Genomic DNA, 12,251 nt, shown 5'->3' with positions numbered 1-12,251 from the left:
GAATGCCTCCTTGCTTCCGGTGGCCCCGCCAGGTGCAGGGATTTGAGGGTTTGTCAGCCCCAAGCTCAAGTCGACTCTTGCAGCTCTCCTGCCTAGACTAGAGGGAGCCCTACTGCTGCCTGTCCTGTGTCCTGGGGTCCAGGCCGGGTTCCTGCCTGGCAGGGAGTCCGGCGAGGGTCTGCCTGTGGCTCCGACCTTTCGCCATTCTCGGGCTCGTGGTTTCTCCTTTTTCACTCACTGATTCTCCCACCATGGAAAGAGAGCAGGGGAGAGGAAGAGAGAGAAGGGGCCCCTCCACTCTACACACCAGCCCGGTAACCCCAAACCCCGGCACGAGAGCATCCGCTCACCCTTTTAACCAGACCCGCAAGCTCGGAGGGGCAGGGAAAGGATTCCGAGGGCCCAGTGAGGCCTCCGTCATCAGATGGGAAGCCCTGAAAACAGACCAGGGGCTATGGGATGGTGGGAGGATGAGAAATGTCACCTTGGCATTGTCGGCAGCTCCTGTGGACAGGCAGCGAGAGCAAGGTGTCTCCAGTCCCCTCTCCCTCCTTGCCCCAACCATGCACCAGGCAGTGATCATGACTCATGGTTCCCAGTACGAAGGAAAGACCACTTTACCCCCGAGGCAGAGGCGAAGCAGGAACCCCCAGCCCCATCTCTTCTCTGCTCTGCTTGAGTCTTCTGGAATGGACTCGCCTGCCGGGAGGCTGGGTCACCCTTGGTCCTGGGCTTGCCTGCTTTCTGGGGAACACAGGTGGGTCACATTAAATTATCTGCTGTGCTCTGCCAGAGGCTGGGTGGGGGTGTATAAACAGGTCCTTGCTTATACTGTCAAAGGGAGTGGAAAACACTATTAAGGAAAGAAAAACGGGAAGGGGGCCTAGCCCAGCCTGGGGTTGGGGTCAAGGTAGCTTCCTGTGCGTGCTTCTAGGGCTGAATCTTGAAGGACCCATTAGACTTCTCTCTGGCTGAGTTCCTGTATAGGGGGCAGGGGCGGGAGGGACAGCTTATTCGGTGACTGGGCTGGAGGACCAACTGGACATAAAGGCTCCATGTGTGACCTGGGAGTTGCTGGGAGTATGGGCGGGGGGTTTGGGGGGCTCTCATGGAAGGCAGAGTGTGCAGGGGAGGCAGCGGGCAGGAGAGGACAAGTGCTCAGGGCTTCCTGGGCTCAGTTTGTCCCAGGAAGCTGGAGAGAGGAGGAGCCATGAAGAGCCAGGCCCACTGGAAGTTTTAGGAGGGAAAGTGGGTGCAGAGTCCTGGACATAGTCCCCAAAGGGGCTGCCCAGAGAAGTCGCTGCTGAGAAGGACACTAAAGAGACCTCTCAGTGGAGAGGCAGGACAAGAAGGAACAAGAAGGGACCAGACCCGGGGGTGGGGACTGGGCTGGGGTCCAGCTCTAAGGCCCCCCCTTTGTGGCTCTTCTCCAATCTCTCCTCCCCGCTGCCTCTGGTTTGGTGACAGCATTCTGCTGGGAACCTTCAGGTTCCCAGAGCTTGGGAGTGCCAGGGGTGGGGCCACAGTGGAGAGAAGAGCAGGAGGAAGTGAGGGCAGCAGAGGAAGGCAGGTGGCCCTTCTGGGAGGAAGAAGGGAAAGTGGCAAGTCCTTGAAGGTTGAGGGGCTGGGATGTATTAGGGAGGAGGGGCGAGCTATGGAGAAGGGTGTGGAGACTTGACATTCAGGTCACCGTAGAGAGGATCAGGTGACATTGGTGGCCTTTCCATTTGCTGAGGGAACAGAAATCCTGGAAGGGGCAAGAGCCAGTTTGCTGGAGGAGCCATATCTAAGGTTTGCCGGAGCCTGGAGCTAGGCCAAGGGGATCGGGGTTGAGGGGCTCTCTAGGGGCAGTGTCACAAGCAGGAGCCAGGAGGGCAAGAGGTGCTCCTGCCCCACCCATGGGGCTCAAGGTCACACACACACACACACACACACACACACACACACACACACACACACACATACACACATTCCTGAGGCTGGGATGAATGAATCGCTTCCCTTGGCAGGACTGTGCCCCAAGAAGAGATTAGAGCGTGTGAAGGAGACATTTTAGGGTGGATCCAGCTTAGGTGCTGTTTTAAAGCTCCTGGACCTGGGGGAAAGGTGTGGATTGCTGGGCTTGGCAGGAAGAAGGGGTTTCATATTTCTGAGAGCTTCCTGAGTCTCCATGGATCATCCCTGGACCTGGGGCTAAAAGGAGGGAGGCCGTGGGAACAGTAGCTCATGGGACCCTTGGCTTCACTGGGGCAAAGGCTGCTCCCTCTGCCTGCTGAGCCTGGAGCCCCGAGTGCCGGTGAGGTCTGAGGGCACTGGGGAGAGCCAGGATGGAGGGGTCTGGAAAGGGGCTCTGCATTTGGGGAGAGTGCCTTGGGGCTTCGAGACCTGGTTATGGCAATTTCTTTGACAAGGGAGAATGGCCTGGTGGTGGCAAGGAACTGAGACAGGACTTAGCCAAAGATGTCTGTGTAGCATGCGTTTGTCTGCGTGCATGTTTGTATGTCTCTGGGCTTGCCTGTATGTGTTTATGGAAGTGTGTATTTGCGTATGTATATGTGTGTGTGCGTGTGTCTTGGTATGTGTCCATGGGTGGCTGTGTATATATCTGTGAGCGTGTACGTATTTGTGTGTACCTCTGTATGCATGTGTGTTTTGTATGTGTGTGGTGGGTGTACTCAGAGAAGCCCTTGCAGATACTAGATCATTATTCTTCTGCATGATTGTCGAAATTGACTCTTGGCCATGACTCCTTGTAAAAGGAGTGTTTTAGGGTGATTTGAGGGCTTCCAGATAAGACCTCTGCCTTCTCCTTGAAAGCTGCTTGTTTGCTGCCTTTGTTAAGTTGTTCTGTGTACACTCCTTGGCTGCACCCAGCACTGGCTTGCTTACCTTGGCCTTCACAGCTATACTGACAGTGAACTTCACTGTTAATGTAGCACTTCGAAAGTCTGTGTGCCAGAAGCCTAGTTGTGAATGTTTGAAAATGTATCCGAGTGTGCCTGTGGGGACAGTGGGACTGCACTGGCTCTAGAGACCTGCTCCATTCTATAAGCAATGGCTGAGCGCTGGCTGCGTGTGGGACCCGAGGCTGGGCCGGGAAGTCCTATCTACTGTTTACCAAGTGATGTTAGACCAGAAAGCATTCCACTCACCTGCCTGTTCCACCGATTGCTCACCACTGTCGCTCCTGTCAGGCTAGCTCTGAGAAGTGGGTGAAAAGAGATGCCAAGGCCAACATGTGGGCCTCTGGCCACCTCCCAGCGGGTAGTGCTCCTCCGAGACTGGGTGCTGGGGCAAGAGGAAGGGAGGCTTTCAGCCGCCCAGGAAAGGCGGCAGGTGAGCCGGTGGAGGGCTGGCAGTACTATTCTGTCCCCTCCCCAGGCAGCCCAGGCAGTGGTAGCAGTGGCGGTGAGGCCTGAGGCTCTGGCCACAGCGTTCCTAGCAGAGGATGCCCCAGGCCCTGGAGCGTGCAGAGGGCAGCTGGGCCTGGGTGGTCCTGCTGGCCACTGTGGTGACACAGGGCCTCACCCTGGGCTTCCCCACGTGCATCGGCATCTTCTTCACTGACCTGCAGCATGAGTTCCAGGCCAGCAACAGCGAGACCTCCTGGATCCCCTCCATCCTGACGGCCATGCTCCACGCAGGTGGTAAGCAGCCCGAAGAGGGGCCCAGGGAGGGATAAGGAAGAGCCTGGGGTGGGGAGGAAGCCACAACCTCCATGGCCCCCTGGGTCCCTCTTGTGGAGGCCATAGGCTTTGCCTTTCTGGGTGAATTCTTAAGATTTCCCCTGGTTTCAGCACGGCCCGCCCTGCTGGTAGGAATCTAGGTAGGCTGGGCTGGGCTGGGCTGGGCTGGGCTGCAAAGAGGTAAAAGCCTAGAGGCACCTGAGATGCAAACTCAGTCCTCTCAGTGGCTGCTGAAGGATGGATCCAGACTGTAGGCATGGCACACAGCACAGACTGGAAAAGGAGCGGCTTCGGGTCCAGCCGGACGATCACTCTGAACCTCAAATGGGAGTAAAGCCCAGCATCCTTTCACCTCCCACACGAAAGGGGGCTCAAGGAAGACACCAGGAGCAAGTTGGGGGCAGGGCAAGAGCCCCATCTCTCACCAGGAAGTGGGGGGGGCGGCGAGTTGCAAGGGCTGGGGAAATAAATAGAGAGAAGGCAGCTCCTCCCATTTCCTGGTTGGCTCCTGCAGAAATGTGACCACCTCACTCTGACCCCAACAATAGGGAAAGGCCAGAAGCTTCCCAGGAGCTCTCCAGACAGTGGCCTCCATGGGGGCCTGGTCTGCTGCATGGAGGTTTGTTGGCCTTAGCTGAGCCCATATCCCTGCCGACTTTCTCCCATTCCCCACACCCGGCAGCGGCAGTCTGCTAGTTATTCCAGGTCCTTCCCTCAAATTAGGAGGGAGGTCAGACTGGGATAGGTGCCGACCTTCTGTGATGAACCTTGAACCTGCCACTCGAGGTGTCGGCTCACAGCAAAGGGAAAGGCCAGTCTTGTCCCAGACCCCATGACCTTTTTGCCACAAGGTCGAGGCAGAAGCGGGGATCTCAGATGGTTCCAACTAGAGAGTGGTCTGGGCCAGGGGCTGGGAGTTGGGCATCCAGTGGGGTTCCCCAGTCCGCAGCCAGCTTTAGATTCGCCATCCCCTAACAGGCTCCTTAATGTAACGTCTCAATCGGCTTGGGACTCCTGTCTGTCCCCTCTGTCTTTCTCACATACACACACACCTGTAGCCTGTGCTCATTCAGACTATGGTAGAATTTTAAACTTGAAAGTATCATTGATCCTAAGTGAGCGCATGCGCGCGCGCGCACACACACACACACACACACACACACTTTAGAGATGAGGAAAACGAACAAATACACAGTATAAGGCCTGCTCAAGGTTGCAGAATGAGTTCAGGGCAGAAACAACACCCCAGCCAAAGAAAAGCTCTGTCTCCCAGCACTGCACCCCAGCACCCTCAGCTACCACAGCTAAGCTGGCACCTGTCCCAGCCACCACTCCTAATTCCATGACTCAGGGCCAATATCACCTTTCCAGGTCAAAGTATGGGGGTAGGGAAGATATGTGGGTCAGTGGTCAAGTTCACTCCGTAGCTTCCCCTCTCCCTCTACAGCTGCCTCTGCTTGATTATCTCTGAGGGCGGGCTGCTCACTTCCTTCGTCACTCCCATACTCATACTGGCTCACACTCACACTTCCCCTCCCTGCTCTAAGCACACACACGCAAATTGCGTGCACACACACACCTTCCCTGTCCCCTTGGCTGCGCTTGGCAGAGTAACTGTGGAGCGGTTCCATTACATGTACTTGGGGGGCAGGGCGCTCAGTGCATGGGGCCCTGCGAGGTGTTGACTCCTCTGGGTCTGTGCCGGTAAGAAAGCCACTCAGGGCGAGGCCGGGATGGAAGAAAACAGGCCCCTCTCCACCAGGAGCCACACACCAGTGAGAGACTCTGGTGGTGGTTAGAGGCGATGGGGGAGGGAAGAGGGTATCTCACCCAGTTTTTTCCAGAGACCAGTGCAAAGGGGTGCAGAGCGGCCGAGGGCCCCAGCTTCCCACTCTAGACAGGTGGCGGGATGGAGGGAGGGCTGTGGGTAAGAGCAGGGGCTGGAGATGCTCCCCACGATTTAGATGCCCAAGACCCCCACCCTCTCAGGCCGACCCCCAGAGAGAAGCATCCACCTGGGTCATAAGCCAATCTTGTTTCACCCGTATGGAAGTGACCTCAGGTCAGTGCAGCAAAGGGCCTCTGGGGATCCTTGTCTGGGTCAAACAGAACAAGGCAGCACCTCACTCACAGCTGGTCAGTCATCACCCAGTCTGATCCCTCACTCTGTCAGGGAGGAAACTGAGGCACAGAGGGGGCTCAGTCTTGCTTGGGCTCCCCGGCTCGTCCATGGCAGGGCAGGCATCAGAATCCAGGGCTGCAGGCTCTAGGGCTTATACCCTTTGAGCCTCCTGGCTAGTTCCTGCTAGAATCCCCTCCCAGCCTCACACTCCCTTCCGTCCAGAGCTCGACAGTCAGCTGCCACTGCTGGCTGGCTCCTCATCCCTGCCCCCCCTGCCTCTACACCACAGGACCCCTGTGCAGCATCCTGGTGGGACGCTTTGGCTGCCGAGTGACAGCAATGCTGGGCGGGGTGCTGGCCAGCCTGGGCATGGTGGCTGGCTCCTTTTGCCACACCCTCAACCAGCTGTACTTTGCAGTAGGATTCATCTCAGGTGAGTGTCATTCCATTTCAAGAATTACTGAGCACCTGCTAAAAAGTGCCAGGCACAAGTGAACCGGGCAGGCAAAGCTCATGGGGCTCCTTACGTGAGGGAGCACGTGAGGGAGAGAGACAATGAACAGATAAATGAGAAGGATTATTTCTGATCCTGACAAGTGCATGAGAAGACAGGACAGCTGATGTGATTGTGTCCTGGCTCGGAGTGGTGATGGGCAGAGATTAAACAAGTAAAAAGGTAGAATATCTAGAATACCCAGCACAAAAGGTAAGGTAGGGTCATGGGACGAGGTTGCTGTTTTTAACTGGGCGGTCAGAGAAGGCCTCGCCGAAAAGGTGACTGGAGGTGGGGGCGTCTGCCACCAGGCTCTCTGGGGAAGAGCATTCCAGGCAGAGACAACAGCAAGTGTAAAGGTCCTGTGCCAAGGAGCAGTGAGGTGGCCAGCAGGGTAGAGGGGCACACACAAGGGGTCAGTGGGTGGAGTGGAGGCTGGATGGGGGTTCAGGTGTAGTGAGATGGGAAGCCATTTGATGGGTTCAGGCAGCTGAGTGATTATCATCATCTGACCACTATCTGTAAAGTGCCAATCCAGCTATGGTATTGAGAATACATCGTAGGGGGCTAAGCCAGGGATGGGAGAACAGGTAGAGACATGGTCATAACCAAGCATGAGGTGGTTGTACCTTAAACCAAGGCAGTAGGACGGAGGTGACGAGAAGTGGCCGCGTTCAGGAATGCACACGAGGTGCAGAGAAGCGTTCGGGATGACCCAAGGTTCCAAGAGCCAAGAAGGAGGACACCAAGGCTTTTTGCCCTGAGCCGCTAGAATAATGAATTTGCCTTCGGGATGACCCAAGGTTCCAAGAGCCAAGAAGGACACTAAGACTTTTTGCCCTGAGCCGCTAGAATAATGAATTTGCTGCTAACGGGGGAGGAGCAGGTTTGCAGGAAAGATGGGAAGCTCGGGTGTGGATGCGTTCAGCCTGGAGTTCGGGGAGCAGGCCACGAGCTGGAGCAAGCCGCTGGAGCATTGACGAGATGGCTGGCGTTCCAGTCTCGAGATGAGGTGTCACCCTGCTGTCACTAGGGGAACGAGGGAGGACTAAGCCCCCAGGACACTCCAGTGTTGAGTACTCTAGGCAGGAAGAAGTGACGAGAGAGGCAGAAGAACCAAAAGGGTGGAGTTTTTCAAGGAAGCGAGTGAAGAAAGGTCGAGATGGGGAGGGAACGGTCAACTCTGTGAAGCCGCCGACGACGGGTCAGATCTAGTGGAGACGTTGGATTTGGCAAGTGCAAGTTTGTGACCTTGGTAAGAGCAATTCTGGAGCAGGGATGGGGGTGAAAGTCTGACCGGAATAGGTCCAACAGAGAACGGGAGGAGGGAAATTGGAGCCAGCTGAGATAAACGATACTCCCAAGAAATTTTGATGGAAGGGAGCAGAGAAATGGGCCGAGACCCAGAAGAGACCATGGGTCAAGAAAGGGTTTGTCTGTTTTTTCCAGCTTTATTGCAATATAATAGACAATTAGTTGCTCGTATCGAGAGGATTTTGTTTTTAATGGGAGAAATAACAATGAAGGAGAACGATCTAGAGAAGAGTATAAAACGAATGGTGAAGGAAATCGCTGGAGGGATATGCCTTCGAGTGGAGGGTTGGCCTTGACCGGGAGCAAGGACAGTCCATCACGACAGGTGGAAAGGCAGGCAGTCAGCTGGGAGTGAGGGGGCGGGGAGGTGAGGATGAGGATGAAGGCCCAGGGTTCATCCAGGAGGTGGCAGAGAAAATGGGCGAGGGACCCATAGTGGCATCACGGGTAACCCGGGGCCTGCCTGAGACCAGTGGTCGTGGGTGGTTGTGAGCTTTCTCTCTGGCATGTTCAGCTGTGTGGGGACAGGCACAGAGTGGGTGGGGAGGTAGCATCTGAGCTGAGTCGGGAGAGGAAAGTTCGGGCGAAGCATACTCCAGGCAGAGGGAACAGCAAGTGCACAGGTCCCGAGCTAGGGAGCAGCTTGACATCCAGAGGAAGAGAAAGAAGCTGATGCATCTGGATCCCAGTGAGTGACAGGGAGAGTGACCTGAGATGCCGCCCAAGAGGTGGCCAGGAGCCAGACCGTGCCAAGCCTTCTGAAGCATAGCGAAATACTTTGGCTTTTTTCCTAGATGTGATGGGAAGTCTCTAGAAGGCGTTAAGCAGGGGAGAGACTTAATTTGATTTCGTTTTTTAAAGATCACCCAGGTGCCGTGCCAAGAGGACGGCTGTGCGTCCCTGGCGGCCTTGAGAGGGCAGATCTCAAGGGGCGAGATGCTTCTAGGGAGGGAGCAGGCTGAGTCCACCTTAATCCCAGGGGACCTGGAGGTGGATCTAGTCTAGAAGGGACGGGTGGCAGACGTGGGACACAACCCCGTGCCCCTGCTGAGACTGCTGGGAGGCCCCGGAACGCCCTCGAGCAGCTCTCCCCTCTCCGACCACAGGCCTGGGCATGTGCTTTAGCTTCCAGTCGACCATCATCGTGCTGAGCTTCTACTTCATCCGCCGGCGGGTGCTGGCCAACGCACTGGCCTCGGTGGGCGTCTCCCTGGGCATCACGCTCTGGCCGCTGCTCGCCCGCTACCTCCTGGAGAACCTGGGCTGGAGGGGCACCTTCTTCGTCTTCGGTGGGGTTTTTCTCCACTGCTGTGTCTGCGGGGCCATCCTGAGGCCCGTGGCCACCAGTGCGGCTGCTGAAACCAGAGAAAGACCCCCTCCACCTCCCAAGACACCCGCTCGCGGCTGCCTGGCAGCGTGTGGCTGGGCCCTCCAGCGCCACCTGGGCTTTGACATCTTCTGGCACAATGCAGGCTATCGCGTGTTCACGCTGGGTGTCATGTGGATGATCCTGGGTTTCCCGCTGCCACATGTCTTCTTGGTGCCGTACGCCATGCGTCATGGGGTGGACGAGCACAGGGCGGCCCTGCTCATCTCCATCATCGGCTTTAGCAACATCTTCCTTCGGCCCATGGCTGGGCTGCTGGCAGGCCGGCAGGACTTTGCTGGCCACCGCAAGTACCTGTTCAGCCTGGCAATCCTGCTCAATGGGCTCACCAACCTGGTGTGCACAGCGTCGGCCGACTTCCATGTGCTGGTGGGCTACTGCCTGGTGTACAGCGTGTCCATGAGCGGAATTGGTGCCCTCCTCTTCCAGGTCCTCATGGACGTCGTGTCCGTGGATCAGTTCTCCAGGGCCCTGGGTCTCTGTACCGTCCTGGAGAGTATCTCCATCCTCGTCTCCCCCCCACTCGCTGGTGAGGCCCGGGAGGGAGGGCGGCCAGGTGTGCCAGGGTGTGGGCTGGGCGGGCAGGGTACAGAGGTAGGACAAAGGGAACAATCTGGACAGATATGGGCCCCATCCTATGTCCTAGGGGTAGGAACTTGGAATCTGTGATTATCCCAAGCACCCCAGGAGACTGGCTATAGATTGTTCCCCGGCTGGCAACTCAGGATAGGAAAGTTCAAAGTACGGGCTTGTGTACCAGACTTACTGTCTGTCTTTTTCCTCTCTGTATTCTTCTGTTTCTTATCGGCAAAGTGGGGATGATAATAGGATCTACCTGGTAGGCTTGTTGTGAGGATCACAAGTTATACAGTAAAGGGCTTAGTAGAGAAGCTGGCAGAGAGTAGGTGCTATGCACGGGCTTGCTATTATTAACATCCTGGTTGTCTGACTTCCTGCCTGTGGGACTCAGGCAAGTCATTTGCCTTCTCTGAGCCGCAATATCATCTGCAAAATGCAGAAAAGAATACCTGCCATAACCATTGTTTCACCTGTGTCAGTCACTGGGTACATGTGGCTGGTTACGGAGACTTCCCTTCTGGTGGTTTGTGGTCACGATGGTGACTTGTGTCACGAGGGAAATGTACGGATAGGGAAGCAGAGCTGCACGGGAGAGGGCTTGCTGGGCATTCAGAGCAAAAGGGAAGGTTCGCGAAGCCCTTGGGGGGCAGTCCATGGACAACACGTAGCGGCAGTTATTACAGCAAGAGCATGGGGACTCTTCCCCTGGCTGCTGAGTTGGCAGTCCCAGTTCCCAAGGGACTTCTCCAAGCCAGCAAAGAGAGAGAACTCTCCAGAAGGAGGTATGGGTCCTCCGGCCTCCAGACAGATCCAGACTCCAAAGGCCCAGGACATGGCTGAGCAGATACCCCAGACTGCACTGGCCCTTGTCTCCTTGGCTCCCTGCCACCAAGGGTAAGAGAGGCATGCCCTTACGTGCTCTTTGGCCCTGAGACTCTTCCTGGCTGAACCAGAGCAGGTTTAGTGTTTCCTTGCCTGCTTTTCTTGAACACTGTGCCTGCTAAGGGTCTGTCTGGTACACAACCCCTTAGGTGCCAGCCACAATTCCTACTACTGGAGATACAGCAGAGACAGAAATAAAGGCCCGGCTCTCGCAGAGAGCACAGTTTAGCTGAGGGTGGCGGGGGTGGTGGCAGGGGAAGTGCTGGTGGCTCCAGACAGTGGCCTCATTTGCTCTCTGTCCTCCAGGGCTCGTCCTGGACACCACCAACAACAACTACAGCTATGTTTTCTGCATGTCCAGCTTCTTCCTCATCTCAGGCGGCCTCTTCATGGGTGGCAGCTTCTGTGCCCTGCAGAAGAAGGAGAAGCAGGGCAGGCAGGCTGAGGCGGAAGCAGCCGCCACGGAGGCTGCTCTAGAGCGGGCCCTCACTGTGGAGGGCCCCAGATCTGAGAAGCAGCCGTGCACCGAAGTCATGTACGTGACCAGTGTCTGAGCCCCAGGATCACATGTGTGACCGGCACCTGAGCCCTGAGGGTAGTGAGTAACCACTGCCTCGGCCCAGGAATGGGGGATGTCTAGCTGCTTCCCCAGGAGGCTTGGTGAAGTGCTACCCAGAGAGCTTGAACCAAAGGTCGGCCAGGCTCTGCATATCAGGACTCAGCCAGGAGCTGGGACCTTGGAGGCTGGCCTCCGAAGACTCAGGGTTGCTTTCAGTGAGCAGAATCCAGGGGCAGGTCCTCCCGACTTTTTTCCTTGGGCACCAGAGTACTTGGGGCCCAAGAGGGCAAGTCCAAGCCCTGTCATGGCCGGCTCGGTTCAGCTGGCAGCCACTGTTGATGCAACAACTCAACACCCTGGCCCCTCAAGTTCAGCCCGGATACCTCTGTTGTGACTCTGTCCTCCAGCCTCCAGACAGTTCCAGATTCTGAGGCCCTCCTGTCCTCCTTTTTCCCAGTGACCCAGCCCTTGCCCTTAGGGCCGTCTCCAGCATAAATCGCTGGGCCTCACGCTGACTGGAACTTTGGGAAGAAGGGCATTGAGAGAGCATGACCTGCGGCAGTGGAGGGCCACACCGAGGAGCTGGCCTGGATGCAGGGTTTAGGGTTCAGACAGATTAAATGTTGAGTAGAGTTCCCATCCTGGTGTCTGTGCAGAGAACTGGAGGGGAGCCCCTGACTTGGGCCCTAGTATCGGTAAAGTCTGAGGGCCCCCTGCACACTCAGCAGAGCCCACTCCAGGGTCTCCTTCCCTCCTCTGCCCCACCCCGCGTCTTGGCCCGGAAGATTAGTGCTGGGGTTGGGGGAAGCCAGACATCTGACAATGGAGAAGGATTGCTGGGCAGGGCCCAAGGACCTCTGTGGAAACGGAGCTGCTTTTGCAACAGAAGCCCTTTCACTCCCTTCTCCTGCCATTCTCTTCTCCCTGCCGTCAGAGGTCTCAACCCGGGGGCAAGTAGCTGGCTCGGCCAGCTGCCAGTCCAACCCTGCTCCCCATTCTCCTGTGCCTGTAGCCTGGAGGCCAGAATCCCGCCCCCGTCCACCCATACACACTCTTTGCTGGTGCCCTTCCTTGAGGTCATCACCTGGGGGCTGGCTGTCATCAGCTCAGGCTTGTCTCAGCAGGGTACCAACCAAGGGAATGGAAAAATAGTTTTGAATTACACGCAAAAATGTTTCCTGCAGCAGGTTATAAACCCTGTGAATTAATGAAGCAGGAAAACAGGCCTG

General features: G+C 56.6%; 1 protein-coding gene across 2 annotated transcripts in view; it reads left to right on the top strand.

Annotated features, from left to right (window-relative positions):
* The window catches only part of SLC16A5 (solute carrier family 16 member 5), a 12,759-nt gene extending 712 nt beyond the window's left edge, over positions 1 to 12,047 (top strand). For both annotated transcript variants that reach the window (XM_015589631.2, XM_025047205.1), the window contains exons 2-6: positions 573 to 757; positions 3,382 to 3,647; positions 6,098 to 6,241; positions 8,722 to 9,531; positions 10,770 to 12,047. In XM_015589631.2, coding sequence (XP_015445117.1) covers positions 3,449 to 3,647; positions 6,098 to 6,241; positions 8,722 to 9,531; positions 10,770 to 11,017 — 1,401 coding nt within the window. In that variant the 5' untranslated portion in view covers positions 573 to 757; positions 3,382 to 3,448 and the 3' untranslated portion in view covers positions 11,018 to 12,047. The remainder of the gene's footprint in view (positions 1 to 572; positions 758 to 3,381; positions 3,648 to 6,097; positions 6,242 to 8,721; positions 9,532 to 10,769) is intronic.
* Positions 12,048 to 12,251: the final 204 nt, after the last annotated feature.

This window comes from Pteropus alecto, unplaced genomic scaffold, assembly GCF_000325575.1.
Source record: "Pteropus alecto unplaced genomic scaffold, ASM32557v1 scaffold134, whole genome shotgun sequence".
NCBI classification, from domain to species: domain Eukaryota; kingdom Metazoa; phylum Chordata; class Mammalia; order Chiroptera; family Pteropodidae; genus Pteropus; species Pteropus alecto.
This window is presented reverse-complemented; position numbering and strand designations above follow the sequence as displayed.